This window comes from Pristis pectinata, chromosome 9 (genome assembly GCF_009764475.1).
Source record: "Pristis pectinata isolate sPriPec2 chromosome 9, sPriPec2.1.pri, whole genome shotgun sequence".
In the NCBI taxonomy this organism is placed as follows: Eukaryota; Metazoa; Chordata; class Chondrichthyes; order Rhinopristiformes; family Pristidae; genus Pristis; species Pristis pectinata.
Genome location: NC_067413.1, coordinates 79519145 through 79543038, shown reverse-complemented (window position 1 = coordinate 79543038; position 23894 = coordinate 79519145). Strand labels below are relative to the sequence as shown.

The 23894-nt window shown below is 39.4% G+C and overlaps 1 protein-coding gene across 1 annotated transcript in view; it reads left to right on the top strand.

Moving 5' to 3' along the window:
* Window positions 1-23894, top strand: part of cpa6 (carboxypeptidase A6) — a 51820-nt gene that overhangs the window by 3302 nt on the left and 24624 nt on the right. The window contains 3 exon segments of the mRNA XM_052023232.1: window positions 909-984; window positions 9719-9843; window positions 19829-19940. Coding sequence (XP_051879192.1) covers window positions 909-984; window positions 9719-9843; window positions 19829-19940 — 313 coding nt within the window.

Here is a 23894-nt window from a genome sequence, read left to right as displayed (position 1 = left end):
GATGCTGAGTGCTTAGTATCAGTGTTGTAGCTTGACACACCTATGCATTTTTGATTTCATTGTTGTAAGAACAGCAGTCCCAAAATTACCATTAGTGAATTTCAGTCAGTTACTTGTGTGAATGGTTTTCCCAACAAGAACTGGTGAAATTGTCTGTACGCCACCTCCTCTATTTGATGATGATGTCTCTAACTTCCTCTTTCACTGGCTGCAGCCCATTTTCTACCTTTTTATTTGAGATTTATTTAATTAACCAATTTTAAAATTTCCACCTGCTGTGATGGGATTTAAACTCCTGTTTCTGGTTCAGTAGCCAGAGCAAGTTCCCCTCCAAGTCACAAAGCATTCTGACAAGGAAATATATCACTGGGTCAAAATTCTTGAACTCCCTACCTAACAGCAATATGAGAATTCAACACACTCTTCACATTCCCTGAAATAATTTTAAAAGTCTGACTTAGAAAAAATATAACTTCTAAACAAATCAGACGATTTGTGATGGTCTTCTCAGATACGGAGTGTTTTATCATTTATCAAGTCCTCAAATAGCTAATGATGCAACAATGGTGAAGTTGCTGTCCCAATATTCCATGGATTGCAATAGTCTTTGGCAGTCTAGAAAATTCTCATTTTCTCGACTGCCAGTCACATTTGATATTCATGAGGTAAATATAACTGTAGCAACTGGTATGTGTTGGAATGCTCACTGAATCATTTTTACTCTCAGCAACTTAAGTGGTCTGTTTTGAAACCTGAGTGGTATAATAGGACTATTTTACATTACTATTTACAGTAGATATAGTGATAATAAAAATTCTAATTCAAAATATTGTTCAGACAATAAACATTTATTATTAAGTTTGGTTATCTTGCATGCTTAATGAGATCAACTTGTTTTTTTTATCTAGAGATCAAGTAATTCGATTAATTCCAAAAACTGAACAGGAAGTGGAAGCGCTAAAAACCATCAGTGAACAGGTCAAAGTGGGTAATCTTTTATATTCCATTTGTCATTAAAGAAAAATATAAACATTCAATATTAATTTTGTATTTCTAATATTGAGTAATGAGCCAAAAGTCAAATCTGATAATAGAGTTCATCTTAAGTACATGAATATATGTTCTATAAAGTTTCATTATCAAGAATAAAGTAACAATAATAACTTCTGAGATTCTAGTCCATTATTTATTGGACCAGACATGCTAGCAGTAGAAATTCACTGATTGCTTGCAGGAAACATACATATGTAATAAAGCTAGCAGTCATATTCTGCATTCTCTACTTACAAAATGTGCTTTTATTGATTTAAATGTAGCCGACTTTTTAATTATGTATGTTTTTTTTTGCAAGCAATGAAGAACAAATTTCTTGCCCTTTGAGCTGAGAACATGGATAACAAAACAGGTTTAGAGGATGAGATGTAATTTAAGGGGAAATGATTAGAATTTGGTTCCAGTGTTAAAGTTGTGCATTCTGCTTTTTCTTCAATTACATTCCTTATATTATTGATAGTCTGCCTCTGATATCTGATGACAAATGCTGTTTACAGATTAAGAAGAAAAAGAGTGAATAATTGAAACAAGCAGTGAAATGGGGATGGGAAGTAAAGCAAGGAAGGGAACAAAAAGGTAATTACCAAGGTGTCAGGATAGTTGCAAGAAGTTATAGATCTGAGGTTCTATAGCATCAACTTTGATAGGATAAAATTCAATATGACATTTGAACATTGGTGACTTCCATTATAAATATGAACATAAATTTATAAGAGGCACAAAGTATAAAGAGGTAGAATTTTTGTTCCTATTATGAAAAGATATGGTTGAATTCCATCTTCCTTGTTTATTCATTTGCAGGCACCAAATCTCAAAAAAAGACTTTTTTGGTAAGACTCACCAGAATGATGTGTACAGGTGGCAAAATTTGATAAGGGAGAAACTCCATTTTTAAACAAACTTTTTAAACACTTTATTGAGAATAAGATAAAAACTAGGAGAAATGTGATTAAGGTAGACACAAAAGCTCTTCTATATATTAAAAAAAAGTCCATGGGAATTTTAAAATTAGGGAATTAGACTCCACACATCTAAAAAATACTTTTTTTTAGTGTTGTTGAAGTTGTTAAGCCATAATTATGGTTAAATATGCATTCTCCATGAATACATTGTCATTCATTTTTGTCATTCAATCTCACTGCTTTCTATCCATTACTGAACTTGCATTTTGTCTTGTCTTCCCCTTCTCTCTTTCATTGCATCTTAAAAGCTGTTCTCATTTTGATGGAAGGGCATCAACCTGAAATAGTTTCTCTCTACGCTGATGTTGACTGAATTTCTAGCATTTTCTATTAATATTCATTGTGATTGTTTTGTATTTGTTTTTGATGTTGTCTGAACCAAAGGCCATACAACATAACATGCTGCACGTTCTGATCAAAGATGAATAGTTAAATGATAAGGGCCCCGTCCTCTCTGGTTTGCTTCTACAATCATCAAAACTGTTGAGTATATTTTTTATTATGTTCATTTGTTGATTCCAAACTACTTGCACATATTTGGTGAGAATATTTAAAAAGGAATGATATCTCCAAGTATTGAATCTTAATGAGACAAAACCTTAGTTTATATTTTGCCTCTGGTCAAATTGGTTGTTATATTTTTCCTTAAATACATGTTCAAGTTTTTGATACAATCACATCTCAAAAATAACATTGTACCAACTTTAGGAAGAAATTGTTTATTGCTTCAGATTTAATTTACTCGAATAGCTGGGTACTTTTAATTAAAAAAACTTCTATTTTCAGTCAACAAGGAAAGAAAGTACAACTTCACATTCTGGCAATATCTTAACAAATTGTCATTAAATTGGTTAAAATATTTAAAAGTTCCTAATTGAATCAGTATGTTGTAACAAATGAACTGCAGTGAATGAAAATCATTTTTGGTATAAAATAAATGATGACAAAGTAAAGAAAAAGAAGATCACATTTCAAAATGCAGCAATCAACTGCCATGTACCTTTCATCAGACATGATTCCTAATGAATGAAGTTTTGTTATCTGCCAGAAGGGAATTCTTATTGCACTTAGTCTGGATATATTAGAAGCACAGCTGGCAGTGACACCCAGAGATAAAAAGAACCTGATATGCATAAAATGTATTAAGTTGCACATCACCACATATACTGCATAAGAGTGCTGACATGTGGACTTTCTGATAGTGGATTGCATCAGTTCTCAACAGAATGATTATAGTACTCCAGGTTTATTCCAATTTTGCACAACAGTTAGATGTATTCTTCCCATCAATGGGGAATTGCAGTTTTTTCTCAGTTATTGAAATGGGTTGATCGTGGATGGCTTGTGTGGAAGAGCAACAAATTAGGAGTTCAATTGCACTTACAACCATGGAAGGTTTTCCATGTTGAGGAAATTTCATTCCACTTGAAATCTCCAGTTAAGATAAATATGTAAATCTCTGGATTACTTTCCAAGAAGTTTCTTTGCACATCCAAGCACATAGAATGGTACAGCACAGCACGATGTTGTGCTGACCTATATAAACACCTGTTCCCTGATCAATCTAACCCTTTCCTCCTACATAGCCATAACCCTCCATTTTACTTACTTCCATGTGCCTATCTAAGAGTCTTTCAAATGTCCCTATTGTAATAGCCTCTACCACCACCCCCGGCAGTGCATTCCAGGCACCCACTGCTCTCTGTTTAAAAAAAAATCTACCTCTGACATCTCCCCTAAACTTTCCTCCTCTGACCTTAGACTGATGTCCTCTGGTATTGGCCATTGCCACCCTGGGGAAAAGGTGCTGGCTGTCCACTCTATCGATGCTCCTCATAATCTTATACACCTCTATCAAGTCGCCTCTCGTTCTGCTTTGCTCCGAAGAGAAAAGCCCTAGCTCGCTCAACTTTTCCTCATAAGACGTGTTCTCTAATCCAGGCAGCAGCCTGGTAAATCTCCTCTGTATTCTCTCTAAAGCTTCCATGTCCTTCTTATCATGAGGTGAACAGAACACAATACTCTAAGTGTGGTCTAACCAGTTTTATAGAGTTGCAACATTACCTCGCAGCTCTTGAACTCAGTCTCCCGACCAATGAAGACCAGCACACCATACGTCTTCTTAACTACCCTGTCAACTTGTTCTGTATCAATATAACCAATTTCTCCCTTATCTTGCTATACTTGCCAGCAGAACGGGCAAATAAAATACAAAATAAGATATCTATTTTATTCATTGACAAAAATAAAGATGAATAAATCCTTTGCTCAAAAATGGATTTAAAGGAGTTTCTAAAGTAAAGCTAATCTGTTCAATTACACTAGCATATTTTCAATTGCCTCTAGGCATTTTGGAAATAATCTGTGTTTGTGAATTTTTGCTGTCTGCAGGTTCTGCATACACATCTTTTGATTGCAGAAATATGAAATTGAACTTCTTATTTTCTGTGACACTGGCAGGAAAAATACCTCCTATTTGAGGTGCTAATGGGTAAGGACATTAGTTAAGTGGCATCGTAGGCCCTATTGTCCCTTGAGCTTGTCACACCATTCAGTAAAATCAGAGCTCATCTGGCTATTGGCTTTCACTCCACTTTCCTGCCTAATTTTCCCCAAAACCTTCATTCCCCTTTTGTCTAAAAATATCTGTCACAGCCTTAAATGTACTTTATGACTGTGCTCTCCTGGGTAGAAAACTCCGAAGATTCATAACCCTGTGAAAGAAGAAATTCCTGCTTTTCTCACTATTAAATAGGCAAATCTTTATCCTAAACTCCCCCAGTAGAGGAAATATTGTCAAACCATCTGACCTATCAACCATGGATGTATCAATAAGATGCATTCTTCTAAACTCTGGGCATTTTCAGTTGTAACTATGGTGAGTGGATAATTTGTATTAGATGCACACAAGAAGAATTTTAGTTGTTGATGTAACTGCTCAAGCAAACCTGAATTGATTGTAGCTCTGTCAAATTAGGCATGTTAATGAACATAATACAGAAAGGTTAAACGCTCATACAAAACCTGAAATTTAGCAAGTGTCCCTCTACCTGTGATATTTCCAGTATTTATCAATTACTTGTACCTTTGCTGGAGATTGAATTGCATTTTTATTTTCTGTAGAGAGGTGGTTGAAACCTTGGATAGTGAGAGAAGTAAAACTTACTTATGGAACCTTTATCACTTTCTGGCTTTTTGGGGTCAGTCATATCAGGGGGAATTAACGAAACACCTGCAGATTGAAGCAATACCCACAAGACAGAGGAAGAAAAAGGGCCTGAACAGAAGAAACTATGCACAGAGAGCACTTCTGTTCTGTCCACTTAGTTGAGGAGCTGTGTCTCTGGAGGCTGCATTTCACTAAAGAAATGGTCAGAGTTGCCTTATGCTATTGACATGGAAGCTGCAACCTGTTGCAGTAATGATTACAGTGGCCTTGAATTTCTGTGCCACAGTAACACAAGTTGCAGCCCAATAATCCATCAGGCAGTTCATGGAAGATCTAATTGGCAGTAGAGATGAGTTCATTTAGCCCTTTCAAAGGGAAAAGTAGGCAGAACCAGGAGACTTTGTGAATGATCTGGATTCTCCCATGGCCCAGTCTCCTTAGGATCTTAACATCATTATTTGGAAGAGATTGCACACAAGTAATGTACAGTTAGTTATCTACGATAGTCACATGTCAACTCTAGGCATCCAGGGATAGGCCTTGATCAGCTTTAAGGAAGTTAACTATGGACTTATCTTGCATCAACACACCAGGCCAGCTTTTAGCTGCTTGTTAAAAAGGGCTAGCCACTTTTGACTCAGCTAATGAGATCTGTGTCATCCTGAAACTACAGCGAAGTGGTCAATCAGTGAGGGGTAAACGGTACTGGAGGGGACCTGCAGATTCCTTGACCAGATTTACAGGCTTCCTCTAATGCTGTTCTGAGAGGATCTCAAGATTAGAGTAGTAATTAGAGCAAAAAACTTCAAATGCTGGAGATCCAGAATAAAAGCAGAAAATGTTGGAAGCGCTCAGCTTCAAGTAACACCAGTGGGAGGACAAATCACATCAATATTTCAGGTTAAGGACTCCTGATCGAGACTGAAAAAAATGAGAAAACAAGCATTTTTTAATTTGCAGAGGGTGAAGAGAGCAGCGGGAATGTTTATGATGGCATGCAGACCAGAGTCAAAACTAACGGTTGTAGAGGAGACAAAAAAGAAATAGAGTGAAGCAGAAAGGTATAGAATCAAAATCAGTTTATTATCACGAACATACAGTATGTCGTGAAATGTGTTGTTCTGCGGCAGCAGTACAGTACAGTGCAAGACATAAAAATTACTATAAGTTACAAAAATAAATAGTGCAAAAGAGGAATAACAAGCCACCTTCTTGAGGCATTGCCTCTTGAAGATGTCCTCAATGGCAGGGAGGGTTGTGCCCATGATGGAGCTGGTTGAGTCTACAACCCCCTGCAGCCTTGTGCGATCCTGTGCATTGGAGCCTCCATACCAGGTGGTGATGCAAGCAGTCAGAATGCTCTCCACCGTACATCTGTTGAAATTTGCTTGATAAACTCACATTTATGGAGTGAAAAATATCTGAAATTGTAAATTCAGTTTCAAGTCACCAAGGATTATAATATATCCAGATGAAAGTTGAAATGTTGTTCTTCAAATTACTTTGGTTATCCTGAACAATCTAGGAGGTCAAAGACAGTAAGGCAGGAATGGAATTGGACAGAGAATTTAAGTAGTTTGTGACTGAAAGCTCAGGGTTTGTCCCTGTGGACCTGAATAGAGATGTCTTCTGCAAAGAAGTCACTCAGTTTGCATTTGGTTCTCCAGTGCTGAGAAGACAACACTGAGCACTTAATGAAATTACACTGAAAGAAGTGCAAGTGAATTGTTTCAAACTGGATGGACTGCTTGAGTCCCTGAATGGTGGGAAGGGATGAGGTAATAGGGCAACTGTGCTTCTCCTGCATTACATGGGAAAGTACAGTGAGAAGGAAACTGGCATGGTAGGAATGGAAGACTGGGTTCAAGGAAGAAAGGTCTCTTTCGAAGGCTGAAAGATTAAGTGGACAGGAGGATCAGTCTGTTGGTGGAATCCCATTGGAGCTGCAATCCATGAATGTGGAGACCGGTGGAGTGGAAGGTGAGTAGAAGGGAAAAGCATCTTTGTTTTGGTTGGGGGTGAGAGTGGGTAAGGGCAGAAATGTGGGAATAGAAGAGACATAATTATATGTAACATATGATCAGAGGGGAGGCCATAGTTAAGAAAGATATGTCGGATGGCACTGATGTGGAAGATCTCATCATCAGAACAGATACAATGGTTGGAGAAACTGGGAGAATGAAATGGAGTCCTTATAGGAAGTAGGGTGGGGAGGAGGTGTGGAGTTAACCTATTCCCGAGCTGGAGGTAGAGAGGTCAGGGTTGGGAACAGTCAGATATGCACCATATGAAAGTTGAGAGCAGGGTGGAAATGAGCAGCAAATCTAATGAAATTACCCACAGATTCTTTATGTAAGAAGTCCTCGGAAAGCCTTCGAGGTTACGGTTTGGTGTTCCTGGCAAGAGGTTGCCAGGGAGGTCTCTGTTACATGATATGATAGGAGTGTAATCTGTGATTACGCTACAGTTTGGAGAAGCGGTAATGTTGACACGGCCTTTGTGTCCGCTCTTCCTGTTCCTATGGAGTGAAGGAAAAGTAAATGACGTCTTCTTTCCTTGAGTAAGGAGCTTGGGTGACCTCCCTAATCCAGCAGTGACTGCATCTTTAGTTGTTTATTCATTTCTGGGGATTTGGGTGTCACTAGCAAGACCAGCATATATTGCTCATGGCAAGTTGTCCTTGGGAAGGTGGCATTAAATAACCTGCTTGAACTGCTGCTGTTCTTCTGGTAAAGGTTCTTAAACAATGCTGTTAGGTGGTGAATTCCTGGATTTGGACCCAGCAATAATTAAGGTATAGTGAATAGTTTCAAATCAGGATTTATATGTTGCCCTGAAAGGGAATCTTCAGGTGGTGGTGGTTTCTATTCACCTGCTGCCCTTGTCATCTTTGGTGGTAGTAGATACTAATTAGGAAAATGCCATCGAAATGGTCTACGTAAGTAATTATGCCTTTTCTAGATTGTACACACTGCAGCCACTACAGTAGTGTGGTGCAATGGGATGAATGTTTAGGATAGTGACTGGAATGCCAGTCATGTAGGCTACATTGTTTAGGCTGATGGTGAACTTCTTGAATGTTGTTAGAGCTTACTGAAAGATACCTAGCCTCTGACCTGCTCTTGTAGCCACAGTATTGTGGTTATTCCAAGTGAGTTTATGTTTAATGATGACCCTAGGATGTTGATGTTAGGAGATTCAGTGATGGTTCATGCTATTGAATGTCAAGGATATGCGTTAGACTTTTCGTCATTAGAGATTATCATTGCCTGGTACTTCTGTGGTTGAAATGTTACTTGTGATTTATCAGCCCTTGCCTGAATGTTATGTAGCTTTAGTGTATATAGGCATGGACTGTTTTCATTTTCTGATGAGTTGCAATAGAATGAAACGTTATGCAATCATCAGCAAGGGTCTTCACGCCTAACCTTGTGATCAAATGAAGGATATTACTGAGGCTGCTGAAGATGGTTGGGCCTAGGACATTGCCTTCGACATAAAATCTATTTACTTTTGTGTCATCAGCAAATTTAGCAATCATACCTTTGGTCCCTTCGTCCAAGTCATTATATAAATTGTAAAAAGTGAGAGCTGGGCACTAATCTCTGCCACACACACTAGTCATACATTGCCAACCAGAACAGACACATTTTATGCCTACTCTCTGTTTTCTATTAGCCAGCCAATCTTCTATCCAAACCAATATATTACCATCCACACTATATGCTTTTATTTTTTTGTCGTAATCTTTGTTGCAGCACCTTATTAAATACCTTCTGGAAATTTTAGTACAGCCACAGCTCACTCTTTATCCACAGCACATGTTTCTGTTGCATTGGGTGGAACAAGTCCTGAAAGCCTATTTTAAATAACTAATACTTTGGGCCATCTTTACTTGCTGATCTTGCTTGTGTTACTTCAAATTTTCTAAGAAGTAAAGATCCTGCAAATTAGAAGCTGTTGTGCTCACTGAATAGCTCCATAAACGGACTAATTCCACATAGTAGCTTCTACTCTGGTGCTTTACGGGAACTTGAATTGAAACAAGCTGTGTGAGTGCAGCAAATGTTTTAAAGCTATCCATTTCCTGTTAATTGCTGAACTAGAGATAGCAAATCAAAAGCAACATTGATACGTCTTTTCTGCCAATGTCTGTCATTGTTTGCTCACAAAGGAATCATCAGAATAGATGCATAAATTTTGCCCACTGCATTATGTAACTAACAAAATTACCATGCCTCATTGGACAAATTAGCATTTATGGTAACTAATCTTAACTCCAACCCCTTTGCATAAAGGCCAACATGCTGTTTGCCTTCTTCAGTATCTATTGAAATTAATGGGATGGACAGTGAACTGCTGAATTGGCAATTATTATTTCAATGGAAGTGATTGTGTTAATAGTTGTTTTACAAGGGGCTCATTTAATTTGGTTAAACATCATTAAATGTTACTAAATTAGTGCATAAGTGCAGAATTTTTATATAATAATTCAAATAAATACAATAAAGTCGCAGTTTTTTTTTCTTTACAGGTGGATTTATGGCAACCTAGCAGTATTGCTTCTTTTAAACCTGGTGGTGTAGTGGATATACATGTACCTAGTAACAGCTCACAACAGTTCTTCCAGTTGCTTCTTCAAACTGGCATTACACTTAAGTAAGTTTATAATTTATATTGTGGTTTAATAATTAATAAAGTGTGTTATGGTTAACGTTTTATTAGACAAATTAATTATCGTGCTGTCAAAGTATTTGGACTTAAAGGATGTCTTAAGAGATGTTCGTGTCCAGGTATGGGTGGAGCAAGTGATTGTGTTCTAATATTTCTCTGTAATCAGTCACTAGAAGGTGGACTGAATGATCTGGTTTGATTTGTCCTGCAAATCTCCCTCATTTTCACATGGAGCAGGTACTTCACCTTGCCTTGGTGCTTCCTTGGTTATCTATCTGGATTAGACCTTGCTGAGTGGGGAGCATTTGGCCAGAGTACAAAGTATCCATCACCTTCACAGTTTACCATATCCCCACTAAATTGTTGGCTGCCCAACTTCCTTGCTGGCTACTATGGTTACTGTCTCTGTAAATGGTTCGTTCTCAGTTTCTTTGGCTTCTGTCTCTGCTTCTTTTGAAATGGCCATAATCACTCCTCCCTTAGAAAAAAAACAAAATTTCATACTTGCTCCCCCTCTTCTGGATAACTACTGCACCATCTCAAACTTCACTCCAGCAGCAAGATATCGATGCTTGTTGCTAACCTATGATAGGAGATCCATGACCAGTGCAAATCTCCCAAAACCAACACTGCATGAAGCCGTCTCCATCCTTCATGGGAGGGATCATGCCACAGGTTGCCAGGATCTACTGATAAGGTAAGGTCAGAATAAATCTTCTCCACAAAAATACTGAAAATACTTTGGCGGTGGGCATGTGTTGAAGTTCTTAAAATGCAGACTTTTTTAAACTCTTTTTACAGGATATGAATCATTGCTAGCAATACCAGCATTTTTAAATCCATCCCAGGACTTATATGGCAGTTTAAAAGTCAAACCATGTTGGTGTTTTGCAAAAGGTCCAAACTGGAGTAGGTCAAAAACTGAAGCCTGAATTATGTCCAGATCTGGCTGCATGCTTCATTTGCTGAAGAGTTGCAAATTGAATTGAACATGATGCTACCATTGGCAAACCTGCCCATTCTGGCCTGTGATAGAAGGAAGGTCTTTGAAGCAGCTGAAGATGTTAATGTCTAGGACACTGTCCCAGGGAATTCTTGAGGTGACGTGCTGGGGCTAGGATGTTCAACCTCCAAAAATGGCAACCATCTTCCTTTTGCTCAAGGTTTGACTCCAACCATTAGAAGTCTTCCCCTATTGCCCATCGTTTTTAAGTTTTACCATACTTTGTTAAATTCTGTCTTGATTTTTGGCTTGGTCATTCTTGCTTCATCTTCTGGAATTCAACTCTTTGGTTCCTGTTTGTACTGAGACTGTTATGAGGTTTGGAGCCTTAGTCCTGACAGAACCCAAATTGGGCATCGGCAAGAAGGTTGTTGGCAAGTAAATGTTACTTGATAAACCTGTCGACAACACCTTTGATAGTTTGAGAAGCAGACTGTAATTAGCTGGATTGAATTTGGTCTTCATCTCTCAGCAGTATATAACTTTACAAAATTTCACATTATCAGAAATGTGCTAGTAATATAACTGTACTGGAACAATCTGGCGAATCTGGATTACTTGTTTTCTTCACTACAGATGCAGGGATGTGTTGTCCTGTAGTCTTTATCCAGTGCCCTCGGCCATTGGTGGGTGGTGTAAGGAGGAACCTGAGATGAATCATTTACTCAGCAATTCTGATTGAATATGATTCAAATGCTTCAGAGATCTTCAACAATCATTTGCATGGTCCTGCTTTGCATTAAGTATCGGGATGTGCTTGGAGCTTCCTATTTCTCCTCACCCCCTCCTAGTGGCTGCTTAATTGTCCAACACCCATTTACCAGTACATGTCAGAGGGACAGCAGACTTTTCATTTGATTCTATGGTTGTGAGATTGCTTAGCTTATCTGCTGCATGCTGATTTTTTTTGTTAATCTGTGTAGCCCTGCATTGCAGTTTCACCTGACTGGATTCGATCCTGATTTCTAGTGCCATCCGGGTGGAGTTCTCCTCATGGATGTGTTGGTTTCCACTAGGTGCTTTGCTTTTCCTTCACAGTGCAAAGATGTACTTGTGGGTTAATTGATTACTGTAAATTACCCCTTTGCATAGGTAAGAACCAGAGGGAAGTTGACGGTATGTGAGAGAAAAATCTAACAGGTAACATGGGAGTGGGACTGGGGATTGCTCTGCTTGGAGTCTGTATGACACGATGGGCTGCATGATCTTCCTCTGCTGTAATAAATAAGTAAGTTAGCACTTCATGTTTTCAGGCATGCCTAAAATTGCTCTCAGCATGCCCTTCTGCACACATTGAAACAGGGTTGATCTGCTGGCTTGATTTTAAATGTCAAAATGAAGGATATATGAGGTTACAATTGTGATTGTGTGCATTTCTACTTCTGCTAATGGTCCATAGTGCCTCATGGATGCCTAGTTTTGTTTCGTTCCACTGAGCACAGTTTTAATGCTGAATAACCCAATGAAGAGTCCTCAGTGTGAAGATGGGTCTTTGTTTCCACATTTTTGGTGGTCCCTTCTACCAATGTTAACATGGATCTTTGCACCTTCAGTAGGTATATTGGTGGAGGTGAGGTCAATAAATTTATCCCTCATGTTGCTTCACTCACTACCTGCTGTTGACTGAAGTTCTGTCAGCCAGTCATGGTGTGACCAAGCACCCTTGATGAGGAATTTTGACATGCACCACACAGAGTACGCTCTGCTTTCAGTGCTTCTTCTGAGTATTGGGTGGCACAGCAGCAGAAACATGTTCATTCAGTCTTGAACTTGGGTGCTGTCTGCATGGGGTATACCTGTTCTCCCTGTGACAATGTGGGTTTCCTCTGGGTGCTCCAATTTCCTCCCACATCTCAAAAACATGCAGGTTGGTAGATTAATTGGACCACTGTGAATTGCCGGGTAGTGATTAAAATCTGGGGAGAGTTAATGAGGATATAGGAGAATTAAAAATGGGATTAATGTAGGATTAGGGTAAATGGGCTGTAGAATTAGTGTAGATGGTCAGGGTGGATTCTGTGGGCTGAAGCTCCTGTTCCTGGGTGTATCTCTCTCTAACTACTGTTAAACATACACAGAGCATTTGATTTTTCAGCTGATGGAGGATGGTAAATGGTAATCAGAAGCAGACTTCCTTGCTCTTGTTTATCACAATGCTATGAGACTTTCATGAAGTCTCGAGTCAATGTTGAGACTCCCAGGGTAGTTTGCCCTGTATTTCACTAGACCATCCCCTTTTTCCCCTACCAGACAGTAAACCAGAATGTACCCAAGGAATGTGATGGAGGTGTGTCACGTGGGTTGAAAGATATGATTTTGAGAGGTCAGTGTTGTCAGGCAACTATTTGACTAGTCAGTAGGATAGCTCTGCCAATTTAGATATCAATCCCCATATGTTCATCAGATGGATTTTGTATGGTCATGTGGGCTTAGACAAACCTCCCTTTGTCCAAATTCAATGCCTGGGTCAGTATTAATTTAACAATTAGGGTAGAACTAAGTAGTTTGCTAGGCCATATCAGCGAATTTTCAAGGGCCACAAATAGAGCAGATGGGTAAGGAAAGGAGATTTCCTCCCTAGGAAGGCATTGTGAACTGGGAGGGTTTTCTATAAAAATCCACTGTTTACTAGTATTATAATCATCAGATTTCAATGAATTTAAAATCCACAGCTGCCATTACAGGATTTGAACTCAGGTCTTTGTATTATTAGCCCATGCATCTGTATTTCTGAAGAGTTAAAAAAAATATATAGTCTTCAGAGAAGAAAACTGTATGGCAGGTGACAAATGTAGTAAAAGGAGAACAACAAATACAGAGAATAATATTCTTGTCTCATTGTACTTGCAAACTTCAATCTATATGAAATAAATTTATGGATTTTTTTTCACCATTGAAAGCGACATTCTCAATTAATTTTTTTGAAGGTAATTTCCATTTGTTTACATGGTGGACATTCCCAATCTACTGTAGTCACTATCTGCGTTTCTCACCAATCAGAAATTCATCGTTGATACACGTTGTTTATCCAAACCACATGCACTGCAGCACATTTCAGTCACAGATTCAGTGGCAGGTGATTTTGCTTTTCTGTTGCTCAGTATGTTTGTATTTTTAATGGATTATCATCCCTCATTTATCTTGAAACCTTGTTCAATGTATTTTGCTTGCCAAACTGATTTTACTGTCACACAGGACTGCATACAATAGGTAATACTGTAGCTATTCATTGTGAATCAATTCATTCTTTCACATAGAATACAAAAGATTTTTTTAAAGCATTGAAAGCCAATTCAGTTCAGCGTACACTTGTCAAACAATGTATCTGTTATTATTGGTTGGTAGCAGTTGAAGGAATAGTATTAAACAGACAACATATATTTCTAACAAATGTAATGTTTTATTGCATTCAGCATTAGGTTCCAAAATAGCATGGAGTTTGTCTAAAAAGAATGTGAAATATGTTAATTGTCATTATTGAACTTCATGAACATGAGACCTGTGTTTCCAAAGAGGCTTAAATTTGATTTGTTTATAACATTTTTTAACTTTACCTGCACAATGTTAAAGGATGGGGCTTATGTTGGATTTCTCTGCTGTTACTTTCCATCACCAAATTTGTCTCATCCCCTTTTGAGTTAAAGTGAGAAATGTAGTGAATTAAAGGATAGTGCATTGGTTTCATTGTAGTTCATGCCTCCAACTTGGAGAACATTGGATTTGAGCCTCACTGCAGTCTGTAAGGATGCAGAAATGAGAAAGGCCTATTGTATCTTTGTCCGCTGTAGAGTTCATCCCACTCTCCTCCCCTTTTCTCAGATTACTTTAGAGTCTTCCAGATTTCACTTTGTCAAATGCATATTCAAATGTCTTTGGAATGTTACTATTGAATCTTCTTACAGCATATTCCAATCCAATCTTTAGGCTGAAGTTTTCCAAATCACAACTACTAACTGCATTTAAAAAAAATTCTCCTCTCTTTGGTTCTTTGAATTCCATCCATTTTATTTGTCGTTATTGATGGCCAGAAGAAACTGGGGAGGAAATATGGGAACTTGATATATTCCATTGCATTGGCCAATAATGTTTCTCAAGGGAAATGTGGTATTGAATGAATTCTTTATTGATTAATTTGATTGAAGTGACCAATATCATCATTGTGTGGAGGTCTGTATCATATTGACTACTTAAAGAGAAGCATCATGGGGGTGAGGGGTGGGGTGGTAATTCCTCCAATGGTTAATAATTTTCTTTAAACAAGTTTTATCACAAACAATTTTACTAAAATTGAAATAACTCTTTGAATCTTGAAAGACGTGAGATTCTTTTCTGGGCTGATTGAGAAAAAGACAACTAAAAGGTTAAGTGCAGTTGTTGATATGAATGTGTACACAGATCATAAATGTATTTGATCTTGAGAACTGCCATTTGGTCTATTTAGTTCATACTTTCATTGAGGCCAACAGCCTTCCAACACAGTATTGAATTGTTTCTTAAGGATTCCACTGCCCCGCCTGAGAAAACAGATGCTCTGTACATTTTATATTTGTTTCCTGATATCGGCCCTGAATTTGCCTTTTTCTAGTTTTACCTACATTCTCTATTTTATAACAGTATTGTAAAAAATATTTTGGATTCACCGTCATTATTTCACTTAATATTTTATGCCCTTGTATGGTTTTCTATCATTCACCTGATCTGTGAATTAGAGTTTTGACATTTTTCTTCATCACATAATCCTCTGATGGCCCTGTACTGCTTCTTGACTATTCTTCTTGTGTCTCAGTGAGTCAAACTAAATGCAGTTTTCAAGTTACAGCCACAACAAAGCACTGTACATTTTCAACAAAGTCCATAACATTGGAAAAATACGCATTACATTATTCTGCTCTTAAATTAGGAACCAATTTCAGAGTGCAGTTGGACACCTAATGCTATAGAAATTGCTCAGTTTACACAGGAGTTTTTTTTTTGAAAACAGACAAATCCTTTTTAAAGCAAACTACTTCAATGAAAGAAACTATTTCACCTTCCCTAAAGACATTAACCACACAGGTAACCAGTGGAATTGTTGGTTGGTTTCTCTTACCTCTGGCAACCGCATTTACAGATGTTCTACAGCAGCATTTCCCAACTCATATTTTCAATACAAGTATAATCTCTAAAATAGATGAAATTTGCAGGGCAGAGAAAAATAGTTAAAGTATTATAAAGATCAATTTATGTTGTTCAAAACCAATTCTAGTTTTGCTGAGCTTGGTCAGATCCTCCTGTTTTACTATATTTGACGGCATTATTTGCTTAAATGCTCTCAGTAAAGGCAATGTAAACAGCACACCTTCTTTTAAAATTGACATATGCCATTTTAACTCTCAAAATATGAGACTCAAAGTATGAAGCAGAAAATTGCTGGACCAAAGAGTTTCAAAATTAAATATATTTGAAACATGTTTTATTTTTAATTTAGAATTTGAGTGGTTTTCATTATTTTTGCTTTGTTCATAATGTGTCACAAGATGGCTACCTCAGAGAAACAGGAATTTCCTGAATCTGGCAGAAGTCTGGGGATGAGTGTTTTTGTTTTATTGAGTCATGTCCAGCACCCAAATGGAATTGACTATAAATAGGTAACAGGCCTTTAGTAATCCTTAATCTCCCCTACTGCACACAGGGATTTGAGCTCTGATAATCCTTTCTCATTAAGTTGTCAAAACAGTAACAAGTGGACCTATTTTTTAAAGAACAGTAATTTTATGGAAAAGTATGTGATAATTGCAAGTGGTTACAAGATGATGATAATAATAATGGAGTTTTACTGAATCATGTTTTCTCAAAAGATATCAAAATGACTGACATGTACAGCCACTGAGTACCAAGTAAATAATGCCCCTTACAAAACCTGCGCTAGTGAGTTTATATTACTGCATACCTGGCATCTTTTCCATCAAACAAGATAGTACTCAGTAGAATTGTTTATATTGTAGCTTTAAAGAATACACTGGCAGGTCATTTAGAGACTTAAGCATGTCCGTCTAAATTCATATCAACACCACCCATTTCCCTTGTCTGTGAGTCACTAAAGATGTGAGACTGCTGAGAATGAACCTCTTTAATGAAGAGAAGAAAATAACGGTGCTGCAATGGTGATGCTAGTGCAACACCAGAACTACATTGGGACATTAAAAACACACAAATACCCAAAGACCAGAATGCTGGTGCTATTCAAAGCCTTATATAGAACATTACAGCACAGTACAGGCCCTTTGGCCCACGATGTTGTGCCAACCTTTTACCTACTCAGATCAATCTAACCATTCCCTCCCACATATCCCTCCTTTCTATCACCCATGTGCCTATCTAAGAGTCTCTTAAATGTCTGCCTCTACCAGCACCCCTGGCAGTGCGTTCCATCCACCATCCACTCTCTGTGGGGGGGAATACTTACCTCTGATATCCACCTGTACCTTCCTCCAATCACCTTAAAATTATGCCCCCTCGTGTTATGCCGCACTGAGAAAATGTCTGGCTGTCCACTCGATCTATGCCTCTTATCATCCTGTACAGCTCTATCAGGTCACCTCTCATCCTCCTTCACTCCAAAGAGAAAAGCCTTAGCTTGCTCAGTCTATCCTCATAAGACATGCTCTCCAATCCAGACAGCATTCTGGTAAATTTCCTCTGCACCCTTTCTGAAGCTTCCACATCCTTCCAATAGTGAAGTGACCAGAGCTGAACACAGTATTCTAAGTGTGATCTAACCAAGGTTTTATAGAGCTGCAACATTACCTCGTGGCTCTTGAACTCATTCCCCCAACTAATGAAGGACAACATGCCGTTCACGGCCTTAACAACCCTATCAACTTGCGCGGCAACTTTGAAGGATCTATGGATGTGGACCCCAAGATCCCTCTGTTCCTCCACACTGCTAAGAATCCTGCCATTAACCCTGTGTTCTGCCTTCAAATTCGACGTTTCAAAGTGAATAACTTCACACTTTTCTGGGTTAAACTCCATCTGCCACTCCTCAGCCCTGCTTTGCATCCTATCAATGTCCCATTGTAACCCTCAACAACCTTCTACACTATCCATAATACCAGCAACCTTCGTATCATCTGCAAACTTACTAACCCACCCTTCCACTTCCTCATCCAAGTCATTTATAAAAATCACAAAGAGCAGGGGTTCCAGAATAGATCCCTGCAGAACAGCACTGGTCACCAACTTCCGGGCAGAATACATTCCGTCTACAACTGCCCTCTGCCTTCTATGGGCAAGTCAATTCTGAATCCACACAGCCAAGTTTCCTGGATTTCATGTCTCCTGACTTTCTGAATGAACCTATCATGGGGAACCTTGTCAAATGCCTTACTCAAGTCCATATACACCACATCCACTGCTTTATCCTCATCAATGTGTTTTGTCACATCCTCAAAGAATTCAGTCAGGCTTGTGAGGCATGACCTGCCCCTCTCAAAGCCATGCTGACTATCCCTAATCAGACTATGCTTCTCCAAATGCTCATAAATCTTGTCCCTAAGAATCTTTTCCAATAATTTTCCCATCACTGAAGTAAGGCTCACTGATCTATAATTCCCAGGGTTATCGCTACTCCCTTACTTGTACAAAGGAATAACATTTGCCACCCTCCAATCATCTGGTACTACTCCTGTGGCCAGTGAGGATGCAAAGATCATCGTCAAGGGCTCATAAATCTCTTCCCTCGCTTCCCATAGTATCCTGGGATATATCCCGTCAGGCCCCAGGGATGTATCTATCCTAATGTTTTTCAAAAGTTCCAGCATATCCTCTTCCTTAATATCGACATGTTCTAGCTTATCAGCCTGTTTTACGCTGTCCTTACAAATGTCAAGGTCTCTCTCACAGGTGAATACTGAAGCAAATATGAAAGTATAGCTTTCGGTACATTTTTGACAGAGTGAGGGTTGGGGGTGATGGTTGGGGGAGAGTGATGTGCCAGGAGCTAATCTGGAGGGAGAGGCCTGCTGAAAGGCTCTTCCCTCCATTAGAAAGTAGAGCCATCATCAGCACTTCTAAATTCTTCATGTTGGTGCATGGATGAATATTTGCAGACATTAACTCTTGACCAATGCAAATGGGTGTTGGGGAATGCCATTGACTGGGTCCAAAAGAGTTTGGGAGTCTGAGCAGTCCTCCCCAATAGTGTACAAATGCCAGATTTTTCTGGCTGCATGGTGCAGTTAAATGTGCATGTCCATGCCTCTCTGACACGTTCAAATAGACTGCCCACTGACTTCATATCTCCGTTGGAACCCTGCTGGAAGTAGAGCATCCTGCAAATTCTTAGAGGCACAAATGCACCAACTTAAACAAACTTTGACTGAGCCATGAGGGGAGTATTATTTTAATGTCCCAACATGCAATATGTTAGAAAATTAGAATCACCTATTGTGGGCCTTCTTTCCCAGTTATTATGACTGAAGTCATGTAAAAGTCACAAATATTGCTACACATTTTGCCACGGCAGGGACTCTGAGAGTCACCGTTTCAAGTAGTGGGGCCACCATGTAGCAGGTATGTTGCAGGATTGGGCTCCACATGTCACCGAAAGCCCATAGGAGCATGCTGTTGGGGTAAACACATGGACAGGGATTGGCAATTTTAGGGAACTCTACGAAAGAAAAAGGTGGACATCTTAGAGATGGATAACTTCAGGATTGTCCTTGAAAAATCCATTACACTTCAGCACAGGAATCATTGAATGTGGCTCAAGTAGGGATAAGCCTGTTAACAAATGCTGGAGCCAGGCCATCATCCTTTTGTAAAGCACACTTTCACATTACACCATATAACACTAATGTCAAAAGTAAACTTGCACGCCAGTTGACAATGTTGTTGTGTTCCCAGTGATGTTTGTACAATACACTACATGATAACATTTCAAGTGCAGTTTGAAATGCAAGAACTTACCATCTTTTTTAATATTAGGATCCTTGTTTCTGACCTTCAAGAACTAATGGAGAAGCAGAGTGGCTCCAGTACTCGATGCCGCCGGTCCAATCCTGTCTACAACTATGAAGTCTATCATACTTTAGAAGAGGTATATAAATAAAGCCACAATATTTCTAATATGTGGTCCTGTGTTATTTATGTAAAAGAAATAAGGCATTTAACCCTCAGTCATACTGAGAATGTTTGTCATGAGCTACAGTCTGAGAAAGTCAGGCTAAAATAGAAAAAAAAATACCAGAGAAAATTATCAGTAATTGGGGTAAAAAGCAGACCAGGCTCATTTGAAGAGCATTCAGGTTATGCAAACGAATGTTGTTACTTATCTTTTTAAAAAAGTGTGTCTTTGAAGGTGGCATCTGCCATGAAACAAAAGTGGATTTCTTCAGTCTGCTACCTTTGCTCAGTTCATCAAACTCTCTGTGCTACATAATCTGTAAAAGTCCCAGAATAGATTTTCAGTGTGCTGAAATGGCTGTACTGTTGACCCAGGATCAGTTGGCACTCCTGTACATGGTTACAACAAATAAAAGTTTTCAATGAAGGCTGAACTAACCTCTGACTGTAAGAATTATCACAATGTGAGAGCCTTATGTTCTCCAAATCCTGCAGAGCATCATCACAATTACTTTAATGATATTTGTATGGAAATGGTATCTGTGTACTTTTGCAGTGATGGTAACTATCTTAAATGTGTTTATGTTGGATACGTTGATGTAAAACCTAGGAATTGAGGTACTGTACCATTGATATGTGTGCTGGATTGTGAATGAAACTCTGATAAGCTTTTGGGATGTCTTCCTGTCCTGATGCATCTCAAAGATATGTTTGTGTGTGGCTATTGTACCAGTTTAATGTCCTGCTGGTGTCGAAAGGCACAATTCTTAAAAAGATATTCAGAACAAGCCTTCTCAGTTCTAATCTACCTCCTGTTGGGTCAGATACTTGCACCAAAGCATGAGGTTGAATGAATGCAATGAAATGATACGAGGCAGCTCTCTGAATACTTTGCTTCTCCTGTTGCCTGGGGCTCACCAGCACCAACACCCACTGGATCCAGCACACTCTTCTCCAGAACTGTTAGCCTGCACTTTTGATGTGGTCATCTCCAGTCTGCAATGCCAGATCCCTGTTCCAAGTGAATTTTGTCTGTGGTGGAAAACAATTGTTATTGAGAGAGACACTATGGAAACAGGCCTTTCAGTCCACTGAGTCCATGCAGCCCATCAACCACCCATTAACACTACTCCTACATTAATCTTTCTTTTTAATTCTCCCCACATTCCCATCAACTTCTCCCCGCCCCCCCACCAGATTCTATGATTCGCCTACACAATTGTGTAAAGTGATTAAATAGATATGACATTGTGCCCCTCTTGGATAACTGATGGAATTGCCATAGAGTGAGCTTGTGGATGTAGTTCTGGGCAATGAATGGAGTGAAGGTGAAGGTGCATTACTGAGTCGGTGGGTGGGTGAGTGAGTAAGTTGCTGCAGTGATAGAATTGCGGTCAGTGTGTGCGTTTGAGAAAGAATGTGATTTGGTACAGTGGTGGGAGGTGCAGAAGTAACTTGCTTATTTGAGTGAAGGAAGGAGAGAGTCAGAACAAGAGCAGCTGGAAGAGACACAGAGGGTGCAGGAAACAGGAACCAAAAATTGCACATGCTGGAAATCTGAAATAAAAATAGAGAATGCTGGAATGTTCTGCAGCTCTGGGAAAAGTAAGAAATCAAACAAGTTTTAAGTTTAAAAATAAATAGGCAGTGAAGAGACTAAAAATTCTGCAGATGCTGGAATCTGGAACAATACACAAAAAGTGCTGGAGGAACTCAGCAGGTCAGGCAGCACCCATGGAGGGAAAAAACAGTCGATGTTTCTGGCTAAGACCCTTCATCAGGACTGGAATGGAAGAGCGCAGAGGCCAGAATAAGAAGGTGGGGGGAGGGGGAGGAGCACATGCAGGCAGGGGATTGGTGAGTTCAGGTGATAGGCTGAAGGAAGTTGGGAGAACAAGGATAGGATGAAGATTATGAGCAACTAACTCCCACAAATGGTAGCAGTTCTGGCTAAAAGAGGGTGGTGAAGACTTGTCAATCACAGAGGATCTATCTGAAGGAGTTGTGAAAAAGGGATGAGGATAAAAGAGGTGAAGGAGAAAAGTAAAATAATGAGGCTGGAATTGTAACGTACAAATTGGAGAAGCAGAACGTGACAGAGAATGGAAATCTGAAATAAAAATAGAGAATTCCAGGTCAGGCAGCATCTGTATAAAGAGATGTAGGGTCAATACCGCAGGTTGGTGTCCTTTCATTAGAACTGTCCAGTTCTGATACAAATTGGAAATTGGTTATGTGAAATTGTGAAATTCAATGTTGAGTCCTTAGGGCTGAAATATGCCTTATCAAAATACAAAAGGTTCTTTGAGCTCATGTTATTGGATCCCGTCTCTCAAATCTGCTGGAATTTTTGAAGAGGTAACCAAAAGGATTGATGAGGGCAGAGCAGTGGACATTGTCTGTATAGACTTTAGTAAGGCCTTTGACAAGGTCCCACATGGAGGGCTAGTCTGGAAGGTTAGAACACATGGGTGCAGGGAGAGCCAGATAAGAGGATACATAATTGGCTTGATGGTAGGAAGCAGAGGGTGACGGTGGAAGGTTGTTTTTTTTTTGCACTGGAGGCCTGTGACTAGTGGTGGGCACAGGGATCACTGTTGGGCCCATCGATGTTTGTCATTTATAGAAACGATTTGGATGAGAATGGCATGGTTAGTAAGTTTGCAGATGACACTAAAATAGCTGGTATAGTAGACAGTGAAGGAGGTTATCAAAAATTACATGGAAGTGGCTGAGGAATGGAAAATGGCATTCAATTGAGAGGTGTTGCATTTTGGGAAGAGAAACCAGGGTAGGACTTTCACAGAGAACGGTAGGGTGCTGGAGAGTGTTGTAGAACGGACTGATCAAGGAGTACATAGTTCCCTAAAAGTGGCGTCACAGGTAGACAGGGTGGTAATGAAGATATTTGGTATGCTGGCTTTTATCTTTCAGGGCACTGAGTAAAGGAGTTGGGATGCTATGCTGAGTTGTACAAGTCTTGCGTGAGGCTGCACCTGGAGTATTGTGTACAGTTTTGGTTTCCATATCACAGTAAACATGGCATTAATCTGGAAAGAGTGCAAAGAAAATTGAGGAGAATATTGCCAGGACTCAGGCCTGAGTTACAGGGAGAGGTTGGGCAGGCTGGGACTTCATTTCTTGGAGTGTAGGAGACTGTGGGGTGACTTTATATCAGTGTATAATGTCATGAAAGGCATAGATAGTATGAATACACATGGTCTTTTTCCCAGGGTAAGGGAATCAAAAACTAGAGGGCGTAGATTTAAGATAGATAAGATAAGATAAGATCTTTATTAGTCACATGTACATCGAAACACACAGTGAAGTACATCCTTTGCATAGTAATTTTGGGGGACAGCCCACAAGTGTCGCCACGCTACCGGCGCCAACATAGCATGCCTATAACTTCCTAACCCACACGTCTTTGGAATGTGGGAAGAAACCGGAGTACCCAGAGGAAACCCACACAGACATGGGGAGAACATACAATTTACAGACAGTGGCTGGACGGTGGTCTGGTGAGAGGAGAAAGATTTAAAAGGGATCTGAGGGGCCCTTTCATCATGCAGAGGGTGGAACATATATGGAACGAGCTGCCAGAGGAAGTGGTTGAAGCAGATACAATAACAACATTTAAGAGAGACTTGCACAGGTAAATGGATAGGAAAGGTTTAGAGGGATATGGGCCAAAAGTGGGCAAATGGGACGAGCTTAGATGGGCATCTTTGTCAGCATGGGTGAGTTGGCCTGAAGGGCCTGTTTCTGTGCTGTATTACTCTCTGACTTTATTGGGCTTTGTTGAACAGGTTAAGAAGCCAAAGAGAGAGGAGTTAGAATGAGAGCTAGATTCAGAATTAAAGCGACACTTGCGGACTGAATGGGGATGTCTGCAAAGCACTTACCCAATCTACATCTGGATTTGGCA